General features: G+C 40.9%; 1 protein-coding gene and 1 long non-coding RNA gene across 2 annotated transcripts in view; both read left to right on the top strand.

The window, feature by feature from the left end:
- Window positions 1-14,040, top strand: part of LOC121844573 (gastrula zinc finger protein XlCGF17.1-like) — a gene marked incomplete at its 3' end in the record, with an annotated part of 33,688 nt that extends 19,648 nt beyond the window's left edge. Inside the window, exons 3-4 of the mRNA XM_042314840.1 lie at window positions 12,742-13,134; window positions 13,639-14,040. Coding sequence (XP_042170774.1) covers window positions 12,742-13,134; window positions 13,639-14,040 — 795 coding nt within the window. The remainder of the gene's footprint in view (window positions 1-12,741; window positions 13,135-13,638) is intronic.
- On the top strand, window positions 1,791-2,249 carry LOC121844572. Its single transcript, XR_006082046.1, has 2 exons — window positions 1,791-2,011; window positions 2,074-2,249. It is a non-coding gene; the product is annotated as an uncharacterized LOC121844572 (long non-coding RNA).
- Window positions 14,041-14,055: the final 15 nt, after the last annotated feature.

The following is a 14,055-nucleotide window of genomic DNA, read 5'->3' as shown; positions in this document are numbered from 1 at the left end:
AACAAAATATGCCCACAAATTACTGCCGCCACTTCCTGTTCAAGTGAACAGCACAACAAGGTGAGTCCAAAAATGTCTTGTATGCTGCTGCATAAATTATTCCAAGATGTGTATACTGTAGCTAAGAAAGTAATACTAATGTGTATGTTGAAGATTGTGCTTGGGAAAATAAACTTTCCTCCAACTAGCCCATGTGCCTCACCCTAATAATTTTATTTAGTTTCACATCTTAATTTTGCCTACTGTTCTGACTTGGTGGTTCACATGTAGCCTATAACCTGTTTTTGAGAAATGTAATCATTGTCTGCATGTATGCCCCTTTATTTATCCTACGGTTCTGACTTGGCGTACAGGGAGAACACTGTAAGAACGGCCCATGTTCTGAATTATGTTGCTGTACATTTCCAAAGTGCTGAACAAATAGTTACATTGACTACGTCCGTCCTAGCTCGCTCATTAATGTCTTAATCGAAATTACGGATTGCCTCTTATCGTCCCCTTATGCCATAGTTTGTACATCTCAATTGTCAGTAGAAACCACATTTGTTTAAGTAAGTCAGCCATGTTATTTGAATAAAAAGGCAGTAAATGAGGCTGAATGAACTGTTTTATGCCATTGTTTTGCCAGACAAGGCTCCGCTGATAGCCAGGTGATTTTAGCAGTGGTAAGTTGCCAGAGGCTTTGAAGCCAGGTGAAGCAGTGGTAAGTTGTTGAGTTTGAAGGCACAAGCGGGGAGCCCAGCCAACAAGAGAATTGAGAAATGTTTTGGTACTCTTCCCCAGATCTGTGCCTCACCACAAATCTGTCTCGGAGCTCGACGGAAAATTTCTTTCGACCTCATTGCTTGGTTTTTGCTCTGACTTGCACTGTCAGCTGTGGGACCTTAAAAAGACAGGTGTGATCCTTTTCCAATCATGTCCATACATTTGAATTTACCACAGGTGGACTCCAATCAAGTTGTAGAAACATCTCAAGGATGATCAATGGAAACAGGATGCACTTGAGCTGAATTTTGAGTCTCAGAGGAAAGGGTCTGTGTCACGAATATTACCGAAGGTGGCTCCCCTTCTTGTTCGGGTGGCGCTCGGCGGTCATCGTCGTCTGGTCTACTAGCTGCCACCGATCCTTTGTCCCGTGTTCGTTTGGTTTTGTCTAATTGGTTTCACCTGTTCATTGTTTGGTTGTTAGGGTGGGGTTATTTAAGTTTGTGTGCCTGTTCTGTTTGTTTTTGTTACAGGCTTGTTCTTCTTGTTCTTCTGTATTTGTGAGAGGTGTTAGTGTTTTGTTGGGTTTTCTCGCTGTCCTGGTATTTTACCTAAGGGTACTATTTTGTTTTTATAGTTACTCCTGTGTTGGGTATAACTATTTTGTTCCTTTGATTTTGGACATTAAAGCGTGTTTTTTCCCACATCCTTTGCTCTCTGCGCCTGACTCCACACCCATTCACTCATTGAGCGTTACAGTCTGAATATTTATGCAAATAAGGTATTCATTTGTATAAATTTACAAATTTGTAAAAAACTTTTTTCGCTTTGTCATTATGTGTATATTGATGAGGGGTAAAACATGCATTTAATCCATTTTTGTATAAGCCTGTAACGTAACAATATGTGGAAAAAGTCAAGGGGTCTTGTATAATGCCCTGTATATGCTTTAAACTACAATTTAAGGATCTGAAGTGGTAAACACAATGGCATAATGGAAAATGCATGTCCAATGGTTATCTCTGTATGAGTCACATTAAAAAGGGCAGAGATTACCAATTAAAACACCTAGGTAGAGCAGTGTTATCTGTATTAGTATTACCAACATAAAAACACCTAGGTAGAGCAGTGGTTCTCTCAGTATTAGTATTATCTCTGTATTACCCACATTAAAACACCTAGGTAGAGCAGTGGTTCTCTCGGTATTAGTATTATCTCTGTATTACCCACATTAAAACACCTAGGTAGAGCAGTGGTTCTCTCTGTATTAGTATTATCTCTGTATTACCCACATTAAAACACCTAGGTAGAGCAGTGGTTCTCTCTGTATTAGTATTATCTCTGTATTATCCACATTAAAACACCTAGGTAGAACAGAGAGGACAGAGCATGTGGCTTTGTAACACACAGGTGTTTCATCTCCACACTGGGATGATTTTAACAGTGCAACGCCACACAGGCCTCATGCCTCTCAGGTAGGAGGGTACCAGAAGTAAAATAATAATAAACACAAAACTAATGAAGGAGCACACAGTCACCAACAATATATCCCTGTTGTCAATACTTTCAACTGGCTCAGCTCGCTGTTACAGTACAGCACCACCAAATTCCATGTATTAAGTAACCATCTGTCTTTTGTAACCAGAAAAACGTAACATAATACTGTTTTGAGAGTCCCTGATTTATATTTACTATGTTACACCTAGTCTATGAGACGAGGCTGCACCTTAACCTACATTATACACAGCAGGTCAAGAGGTGTGTTTTCCCTTCAGCATCTGCATGTGGCATAAACTCACCCACCTCACAGCATGAATCTAAAATGGTTAACCTTGGCTGTGAGTGATGGGAAAAAAATCTGACTAAGGCAATTACTTGAATAATTCAATGGATGTTTTGTTTACAGACTTGATGAGTAAATTGTCTTGTTTAAAAAAAAAATTGACTTCGCAATGGGGCCGTCAATGGGAATGGGAATTGGGCCGTGCTTCAGCTGAACTGCAGTACGGAAAATGCCCTCTGAGCACAGTGGAAAGCATGCTTACAGACTGGAAGCCTGGCCCCTTGATCCGAAAGAGGTGTAATTGCAGACCCGTTTCTCGCAATTAGGGGCGTTCTCTGATATCGGGTGTTTCATGATATCTACTTTACACCAATTGATGCTCCCCATTGGTCCGTGGCCGTTTCTTTTGCGTTGGGACAACAGTTGTTGACATCTGTTACATTGTAGCTAACCCTAACCCTAGTCTCCTAACCTGCCACGGTAATTCACCTAACCTGCCACGTTAATTTTCCTAACCTGCATGGTAAACAAATACCTAACCCTCACCCTTTTCCTAACCTTAACCTCAGTCTCCTAACCTGCCACGATAATTCACCTAAATTGCCACTTTAATTATCCTAACCTGTAAGGGGCACACTCCAACACTCAGACATAGCCTGCGTTCCTAAATTCGCTCTGGCTATATACTCCGATTTCAGACCACTCTCGTCTGAGTGCCAGAGGGAAGAATAATTGATGAAAAACAAACGCTCAACACCCCTTGAATACCGCCGGTGTCAGTAAGCGTCGGCAAAAAAAATGCGTTATTAAATTGTTGCCTGTAGCACAGTTAAAGTCACCAATGCTCTGGATAACATGAACACAGCCTAACCAGCTCTGCTAAGGCGAGTAAAATGGTCAGAGTTCTCTCATTTGTACTGAAAGTAGCTAGCAAGCCAGCCAATGTTAACCAGTTATCTTGGATGCTTGACTGCCGTTGTGAGGTCAGAACGCTTGAATCAACCCTCCTCCTCCGCCAGAGCGTCCAGTGTGGCTCTGAACGCTCCGAGAGCGATACGAACTGACAGTCTGACAACGCTCTGAATTTACGAACGACCAAGCGCACTCTGGCACTCCAGATTGAATTTAAGACCACATCCATAATTTAAAAACAAAGTATTTGTGTTTAGTGAGTCCGACAAATCAGATGCAGTAGGGATGCGCGAATTTAAAATTTTTTTCCTGTCCTGCTAATCATTCAAAATCTAACGAGTACTTTTGGGTGTCAGGGAAAATGTATGGAGTTGAAAGTACATTATTTTCTTTAGGAATGTAGTGGAGTAAAAGTAGAAGTTGTCAAAAATATCAAAAGTAAAGTACAGATACCCCCAAAACTCCATAACTACTGACACCCAAAATTACTTAAATATTTGTACTTAAGTACTTTACACCACTGATTGCAGGGAATACTGACTGAAGATGTTCCTCCCTACGAGGCCCATGAGACTGTGTAGGGATGTGATTTGAATAGGACTGTGACTGAACGAGTGGGATGTTGTTATTTATCTATTTTGTATTTTGTTTTGATGTCGTTGTTCCCCCTCCCCTTTTCAACATTGGACGTGTATATTTTTCTACAGTTTACTCACCGTACATTAGGTGGCGGCAGACACGTTATATTTGTGTAAATGTCAGTATACCAGAGAAGAAGATGACGCTGCTGCACTGTCGTAGTGGGGAACAGGAAGTTCCGGGTCGAAACGACAGAACGGTGCTGTTGTGTCGATAGTGGTTGTGTCCGTTTCAAATGTATCATTGTAGGTATGTAATAGCATGTTTAAACCTTCTAATGTCGAGAGAATAGAATATATAACACGCTAGGTAACAAATCCGTCAATGTATTATCACGTTTGGTAAAGGTTTTAATTGTATGTGTTATTTTGGGGTCAAACCGAGTGAGTGAAGAACGTGTTTAAAAAATATTTTACAAGTCACATAACTAGACTTTGGGTTTATCTGAGTGTATGTACATAATTTCGTCAAAGTCATTTCATAAAGATTCCACTTATTTAAGTTCGTTTTTACATGTTCTTGGTTTTGTGTAAAATGTTTATGAGCTGGTAAATAGCCTCGTCCGAACCATCCTGTTCTCGCGAGTTTACATACACTGTTTCGTTAATGTAAGCTCGCGAGATCAGGATGGTTCGTACGAGGCAAGTCAAATGGCGGCAACGGTTTCGGTCGTCTTTCTAGGAGTTTGCTCGTGGTGAAATGGCGACATGAGGCTGTGTGATGGAGTGTCAAAATAGAGGGAAGCTAACTGAAGTTATCCTTCACCATTTGGAGTGTCAAAATAGAGGGAAGCTAACTGAAGTTATCCTTCACCATTTGGAGAGAGAAAGGCCAACTGCATGGAATGGCCTTCACCCCTGAAACATTTGAGAGTTTGAGAAGCAACAACTGCATTGGCGTTTGATGATATTGATGCGGGAATGCGATGAATCGGAGCACGTATCAAACTCATTCCATGGAGGACCAAGTGTCTGCGCTCCACACCTGTACTTGATTAATGAATTAAGGTCACTATTTAGAAAGGAACTCCCCTCATCTGATTGTCTAGGTTTTAATTGAAAAAAAACCTGAGAATGGAATGAGTTTGACACCCCTGAAACAATGGAAATTGAGAGTTTGAGAAGCAACAGCTGTGCTGGAATGCGATCAATGTGGGGGACAGTTCTGATGATATTGAGCGGGAGGATGAGGGCCTAGTATGTGAATGTTCTGTAGTGGGAAGACATAGGAAGAACAGAGATATTGATACTGGAAGCAGGGGCGCATGTAGTATAGTAACTAGAGGCCCAAGGTAGGGAGCTAGAATAATAATGTGTTAGAGTGGAAAGTTGGGATGGTGTTTGAGGAGACCACAGGGCCTCATTTACACCCTGATTAACCAAGGCCATAAAAAGAGGTGAAGTTAAACTGGGATGCAGCTGTGTAAATGAGAACTTGTTCTGAACTAGCCTACCTGGTTAAATAAAGGTGAAATAAAACATTGAAAGTGGTAGATTGTTAATATCTTGTGCTGGTCAGGTTCAGCAAGGGAAGATTCTTCAATTGGAAAATCATAATGGGACAAAGCTCAGAAGCCATGACCCTGGAGCTGATGCTACATTGAAGGGAGTAATAATCTCTGAGGTCCCAATATCTATGTCCATGGATGATATTGTTAAAGAACATGTGAAGGGAGACAGAGTGGTTGAAGCCTAAAGGTTGATCAGTAGGAAAGAGGGTTAAAGAAGTGAAAGCTTATCAGTGCTGTTGAGGTAGAGAAGGTTTTGTCTGGAAAAGTACAGAATAGGATTCCTTAGCTTCAATGTCAGTGATTTTGACCCAGCCTCATTAATCAACCAATCAAATGTATTTATAAAGCCCTTCTTACATCAGCTGATGTCACAAAGTGCTGTACAGAAACCCAGCCTAAAACCCCAAACAGCAAGCAATGCAGGTGTAGAAGCACAGTGGTGAGGAAAAACTCCCTAGAAAGGCAGGAACCTAGGAAGAAACCCTGAGAGGAACCAGGCTATGAGGGGTGGCCAGTCCTCTTCTGCCTGTGCTGGGTGGAGATTATAACAGAACATTGCCAATATGTTCAAATGTTCATAGATGACCAGCAGGGTCAAATAATAATAATCACAGTGGTTGTCGAGGGTGCGACAGGTCAGCACCTCAGGAGTCAATTTCAGTTGTCTTTTCATAGCCGATCATTGTGAGTATCTCTACCGCTCCTGCTGTCTCTAGAGAGTTGAAAACAGCAGGTCTGGGACAGGTAGCACGTCTGGTGAACAGGTCAGGGTTCCATAGCAGAACAGTTGAAACTGGAGCAGCAACAGTGAATCATCAGTGTTTTTAAATGCCAAAGTATGGGACATGTAGCTGTTGAGTGAAAAGATGTGCCGAGTGTGGTGGGGAACATGATTACAGTAAATGTTGGAGCAATGTGACAGTTAAGTGTTGCAATTGTGTGTAGGACACACAGAGCAGTATTTGGTGGATGCCAGGTGCAGAGAGATGCTCAGAGATATAGAATCTGTCATGATGTATCATATGCAGAGTAAAGAGGTGAAGTTAAACTGGGACGCAGCCGTGTAAATGAGAACGTGTTCTGAACTAGCCTACCTGGTTAAATAAAGGTGAAATAAAACATTGAAAGTGGTAGATTGTTAATATCTTGTGCTGGTCAGGTTCAGCAAGGGAAGATTCTTCAATTGGAAAATCATAATGGGACAAAGCTCAGAAGCCATGACCCTGGAGCTGATGCTACATTGAAGGGAGTAATAATCTCTGAGGTCCCAATATCTATGTCCATGGATGATATTGTTAAAGAACATGTGAAGGGAGACAGTGGTTGAAGCCTAAAGGTTGATCAGTAGGAAAGAGGGTTAAAGAAGTCACAAAGTTCTGTACAGAAACGCAGCCTAAAACAACAAACAGCAAGCAATGCAGGTGTAGAAGCACAGTGGCTTGGAAAAACTCCCTAGAAAGACCAGAACCAACAAAGAAACCTAGAGAGGAACCAGGCTTTGAGGGGTGGCCAGTCCTCTTCTGGCTGTGCTGGGTGGAGATGTTCATAGATGACCAGCAGGGTCAAATAATAATGGTGGTTGTCGAGGGTGCAACAGGTCAGCACCTCAGGAGTAAATGTCATTTGGCTTTTCATTGCCGATCATTGAGAGTTTCTCTTCTGCTCCTGCTATCTCTAGAGAGTTGGAAACAGCAGGTCTGGGACAGGTAGCACGTCTGGTGAACAGGTCAGGGTTCCATGACAGCAGGCAGAACAGTTGAAACTGGATCAGCAACGGTGAATCATCACAGTGTTTTTAAATGCCAAAGAATGGGAAATGTAGCTGTTGACTGATGGAGCTTCCATGGTTGGTCCTGTAGTAAGAGGATCTACTGTCAGACTGATGGAGCTTCCATGGCTGGTCCTGTAGTAAGAGGACCTACTGTCAGACTGATGGAGCTTCCATGGCTGGTCCCGTAGTAAGAGGATCTACTGTCAGACTGATGGAGCTTCCATGGCTGGTCCTGTAGTAAGAGGACCTACTGTCAGAACTGGTCTTTCTACTAGTCCTGACATGGTTTAGAGGCCTATTCAGAAATCTTGTGCCCATAAATATGCTCTGACAAAGGATTATTTAATAGTGAATACAATTTACTTCATAGCATTCATATGTAAGCTTATCAACAACTTGGATTGTGTAAAGCAGAAATACCAGGTTTAAAGTTATCTTGTAAACTGCAGCAGAGTTGTTGGGGGTAACAGATGTTACTGTCGGTATGGTTTTTGATAAGCTGGGTACTCTGGGGTGGATTGTCTCAGCATGATAAAGACCCCAATGTTTGCAAACACAGAAAGGGATCTATTGATATAGTTTATTGGGGGGTGTTGGAGGGTTTTTGGGGAAGGGGAGGGTGTGGTAGAAGTTAATAGGGATTTCTTGGTTTATTTTCTTAGTACAGAATTAGACAGACATGGACCTTAAAGGTTTGTTTGTGGACCTCCATGATACCATAGGAGGTCTGCATCAACAGACTTCAGTGCAGGTAGTGCCTCATCAGAGAGAGAACATTTCAGTTGCTCTACAGTTTTGAAGCTGAATGTAATGATTATCAGTTCTTTACATGTGTACTAATATTCAGACACATTCAGTTGTTTCTATATTTATCTATAATTCAGGGTTTTCACACGGGGCTTCAAGTAAATAAATATTAGTGCCTGAAAAAGTCCTTGAATTTGACTTGCCACTGTACGACCCCTGATAATTCTTAATATGGTGTGAACGGGAAATACTATTTTTTCTGTGAGTGAAATAATACAGTGAAGACAAGGTTATTCAGGAAAATAGTACATAGTGCTGCCTGAAACATACTGTGATCTTGTACTAAATGGTTTTTGAGTCATTTATGCATTTATGTGAATTTAGGAAATCTACTATAGATTAAGTGCACTTATGTTGTGCAATTTAAAATGTGTCTAATGTGAATGAATGTTTTGTCAAGGATTAGCTACCTGATCTACTGAAATGAGATAATTAAACAAGAAAATAACTTTTGTGTCCGTTTGTCTTTATTACTACAGACCGACTCTGATTAAGTCTGAGGCCGGTAACGTCAACAGTGAGGACAATCCCAGCCTGCCTCTCTCCTTCCACACTGAGTAGAAACCTACAGTCACTGGGTACTGATAGTGACAGTGGAGCCCAGTTTGCACTGCAGGATCCAGAGATGGCATCAGTGAAGCTGGAAGACTGCAGTCAAACACTGGAGCTGAATGTCATCATTAAAGATGAAGAAGAGGAGGAGAACATTAGGACAACTGTTAGTCATGGTAAGAGCTGGTTCTATCTATAAGTTATCTTCATATATTAGACCTCCATAAGTTATGACCAGTCTATTGCTAGGTTGAATTCTGTAATTCTGACATCACACATCCCTGAACAACTCAAGACTTCCCAGCGAAGCAAAAACAATTTAAACTTGTAACACCTGCCTTTCCCCACACATTGTCTCAAGAACGTTGAAAATGTTTAATACCCCCTCAATCACTAAGTTAGGCATACCTCATTTCAAAATAGGCCATGGCATCATCACTGTCAATATTGAATGATAATTCTTCACGTTTCACCAGTGAAATGACCAAGCTGCGTCTGCATGCCAATTGTTTGATCTCAATCAATTTCATGGGAATATGCATTTATATCTTCTTGAAATACTGTTTGGTGAGCAAATTAGAGCAGATGGTGTTGAATTATTTTGACTTCCTGTATTTTGTTTTCATCAAAGCACATTCTGCCTAATGGCGCGATGTTGAGTTTGGGACGATTCAGCAAACCATCCTAAAATCTCGCAAGAAATTCGGGATCATTGTCTTGTTGGAAGACAAATCTCCGTCCCAGTCTCAGGTCTTTTGCAGACTCCATCAGGTTTTCTTCCAGAATGGTCCTGTATTTGGCTCCATCCATCTTCCCATCAATTTGAACCATCTTCCCTGTCCCTGCTGAAGAAAAGCAGGCCCAAACCATGATGCTGCCACCACCTGTTTTTGGGGATGGTGTGTTGGGGATGGTGTGTTCAGGGTGATGAGCTGTGTGAGCTTGTGTCTTTTACGCCAAACATAACGTTTTGCATTGTTGCCAAAAAGTTCAATTTTGGTTTCATCTGACCAGAGCACCTTCTTCCACATGTTTGGTGTGTCTTCCAGGTGGGTTGTGGCAAACTTTAAACAACACTTTTTATGGATATCTTTAAGAAATGGCTTTCTTCTTGCCACTCTTCCATAAAGGCCAGATTTGTGCAATATACGACTGATTGTTGTCCTATGGACAGAGTCTCCCACCTCAGCTGTAGATCTCTGCAGTTCATCCAGAGTGATCATGGGCCTCTTGGCTGCATCTCTGATCAGTCTTCTCCTTGTATGAGCTGAAAGTTTAGGGGACGGCCAGGTCTTGGTAGATTTGCAGTGGTCTGATACTCCTTCCATTTCAATATTATCACTTGCACAGTGCTCCTTGGGATGTTTAAAGCTTGGGAAATCTTTTTGTATCCAAATCCGGCCTTCACAAAAGATTCTGACTTTACAAATGCAGTATCTCGGACCTGCCTGGTGTGTTCCTTGTTCTTCATGATGCTCTCTGCGCTTTTAACGGACCTCTGAGACTATCACAGTGCAGGTGCATTTATACGGAGACTTGATTACACACAGGTGGATTGTATTTATCATCATTAGTCATTTAGGTCAACATTGGATCATTCAGAGATCCTCACTGAACTTCTGGAGAGAGTTTGCTGCACTGAAAGTAAAGGGGCTGAATTATTTTGCAGGCCCAATTTTTCAGTTTTTGATTTGTTAAAAAAGTTTGAAATATCCAATAAATGTCGTTCCACTTCATGATTGTATCCCACTTGTTGTTGATTCTTCACAAAAAAATACAGTTTTATATCTATATGTTTGACACTTGAAATGTGGCAAAAGGTCGCAAAGTTCAAGGGGGCCGAATACTTTCGCAAGGCACTGTAGGTGTACAGAGGCCCATTATCAGCAACCATCACTCCTGTGTTCCAATGGCATGTTGTGTTAGCTAATCCAAGTTTATCATTTTAAAAGGCTAATTAATCATTACAAAACCTTTTGCAATTATGTTAGCACAGCTGAAAAGTGTGGTGCTGATTAGTGAAGCAATAAAACGGTCTTTCTTTAGACTAGCTGAGTATCTGGGTCATTTGTCGGTTCGATTACAGGCTCAAAATGGCCAGAAACAAAGACCTTTCTTCTGAAACTTCTGAAATTTCTCACATGGTAGAGCCTTCCATGTGAGAAAGAAACTGGAGATCCCAAGAAACTGAAGATCTTGTACAACACTGTGTACTACTCCCTTCACAGAACAGCGCAAACTGGCTCTAACCAGAATAGAAAAAGGAGTGGGAGGCCCCGGTGCACAACTGGGCAAGAGGACAAGTATTTTAGAGTGTCTAGTTTGAGAAACAGACGTCTCACAAGTCCTCAACTGGCAGTTTCATTAAAGAGTACTCGCAAAACACCAGTCTCAATGACAACAGTGAAGAGGCGACTCCGGGATGCTGGCCTTCTAGACACTATTCTGGTTAGAGACTGTTTGCGTTGTTCTGTGTAGAGAGTAGTACACAGCGTTGTACGAGATCTTTAGCCGTTTCCAGCTACAATAGTCATTTACAACATTAACAATGTCTACACTGTATTTCTGATCACTTTGACATTATTTGAATGGATAAAAAATGTGCTTTTCTTTCAAAAACATGGACATTTGTAAGTGGCCCCAAACTTTAGAATTTATTCATTTATTTCACCACTAATGGTAGTGTATTTATTTATTTATTACCTTTATTTAACTTCCTTTATATACTGGTTATTGTCCGGAATTTCAGATGACTGACGTGCCCAAAGTAAACTGCCCAGAAGCTAGGAGATGCATATTTATTTTTATTTATTTATTTTTATTTCACCTTTATTTAAGCAGGTAGGCTAGTTGAGAACAAGTTCTCATTTGCAACTGCGACCTGGCCAAGATAAACCATAGCAGTGTGAACAGACAACACAGAGTTACACATGGAGTAAACAATTAACAAGTCAATAACACAGTAGAAAAAAAGAGAGTCTATATACGTTATGTGCAAAAGGCATGAGGAGGTAGGCGAATAATTACAATTTTGCAGATTGACACATATACTTGATCGCATTGGATAGAAAACACACTGAAGTTCCTAAAACTGTTAAAATAATGTCTGTGGGTATAACAGACCTGATATGGCAGGCGAAAACATTGAGGAATATTTTTATTTTTTGAGGTCACAGGTTTTTTCAATGCTTGCCTATGGGATATACACATAGATGGGACCCAGATAGCAGTTCCTATGGCTTCCACTAGATGTCAACAGTCTTTAGAAAGGGTTTCAGGCTTGTTTTTTGAAAAATGAACAAGTATTTGTAGTTTTTCCAAGGTGTCCCCCATTACAAAAGTATTCATGTTGCGCGCATCAACGAGAGTGCGCTCTTCGTTATTTATCTTCTCTATTAAACACACTATTCTCCGTCTGAAATATTATTGTTTATTTGGATATTAGAATACCTGAGGATTAATTAGAAACATCGTTTGACTTGTTTGGACAAACTTTTCCGGTAACTTTTTGGATTCGTTTGTGTGCATGTTGAACGAGTGAATTACTGAATCAAGCGGGCCAACTAAACTGACAGTTTTGGGATATAATGAAAGACTTTATCGAACAAAACAACCATTCATTGTGTAGCTGGGACCCTTGGGATTTCAATCAGAGGAAGATCTTCAAAGGTAAGTGATTTATTTAATTGCTGTCTGTGATTTTGTCACGCCTGTGCTGGTTGAAAAAGTATTTTGATGTGGGGAGCTGTCCTCAGATAATCGCTTGGTATGCTCTCTCCGTAAAGCCTTTTTGAAATCTGACAACGCAGTTGGATTAATAAGAAGCTTTTAAATGATGTAAGACACTTGTATTTTCATGAATGTTTAATATTACGATTTTTGTATTTTAATTTTTTCTAGGTTCCTGCTTTCTAGGGAGTTTTTTCTGGCCACTGTGCTTCTACATCTGCATTGCTTGCTCATTGGGGATTTTAGGCTGGGTTTCTGTTAAGCACTTAGTAACAACTACTGATGTAAAAAGGGCTTCACACCAACTGACTGGTTCTTCTGATGTTCACACAGGATGCCATGTTGAGACATTCTCTACATCCAGAGATCAACAGCAGGAAGATCAGAGAGCTAAGAGGTCTCATCACTGCCCACATTGTGAAGAGATTTTCCCATTTCTATCAAAGCTAAAAATACACCTAAAAATACACACAGGAGATAAGCCTTACTCCTGCTCCAACTGTGGAAAATGTTTCAAAACAACAACTCAGCTAAAACTTCATCAGAGAACACACACAGGAGAGAAGCCTTATTACTGCTCTGACTGTGGAAAACGTTTTAAAACATCAACTCAGCTAAAAGTTCATCAGAGAACACACACAGGAGAGAAGCCTTTCTTCTGCTCTAACTGTGGGGCGAGTTTCTCTCATCTGGGCACCTTAAAAGCACACCAACGTATACACACAGGAGAGAAGCCTTACGTCTGCTCTGACTGTGGAACTAGTTTCTCTCAATTTTCCCACTTAAAAACACATAAACATGTACATATAGGAGAGAAGCCTTACGTCTGCTCTGATTGTAGAAAATGCTTCACAACATCAACTGATCTAAAAGTTCATCAGAGAACACACACAGGAGAGAAGCCGTATTACTGCTCTGACTGTGGAAAATGTTTTAAAACCTCAAATGAACTAAAAGTTCATCAGAGAACACACACAGGAGAGAAGCCTTACGTCTGCTCTGACTGTGGGAAGAGTTTCTCCCAATTGTATACCTTAAAAACACATGAACGTATACATTCAGGGGAGAAGCCTTACTCCTGCTCTGGCTGTGTAAAATATTTCAAAACGTCAACTGAGCTAAAAGTTCATCAGAGAACACACACAGGAGAGAAGCCTTATTCCTGCTCTGACTGTGGAAAATATTTCAAAACATTAAATGAGCTAAAAGTTCATCAGAGAACACACACAGGAGAGAAGCCTTTCTTCTGCCCTGACTGTGGAACTAGTTTCTCTCAACTTTCCCACTTAAAATCACATGAACGTATACATACAGGGGAGAAGCCATACTCCTGCTCTGACTGTGGAAAATGTTTTAAAACATTATATGAGCTAAAAGTTCACCAGAGAACACACACAGGAGAGAAGCCTTACGTCTGCTCTGACTGTGGAAAGTGCTTCACAACATCAACTGATATAAAAGTTCATCAGAGAACACACTCAGGAGAGAAGCCTTACGTTTGCTTAGACTGTGGAAAGAGTTTCTCTCAACTTTCCCACTTAAAATCACATGAACGTATACATACAGGGGAGAAGCCATACTCCTGCTCTAACTGTGGAAAATGCTTCAAAACATCAACTGTGCTAACAGTTCATCAGAGAACACACA

The sequence above is a fragment of the Oncorhynchus tshawytscha genome, unplaced genomic scaffold (assembly GCF_018296145.1).
Source record: "Oncorhynchus tshawytscha isolate Ot180627B unplaced genomic scaffold, Otsh_v2.0 Un_contig_120_pilon_pilon, whole genome shotgun sequence".
NCBI classification, from domain to species: Eukaryota; Metazoa; Chordata; class Actinopteri; order Salmoniformes; family Salmonidae; genus Oncorhynchus; species Oncorhynchus tshawytscha.
Note: the sequence above shows the minus strand (reverse complement) of the source record. Positions and strands in the feature narration are given on the sequence as shown.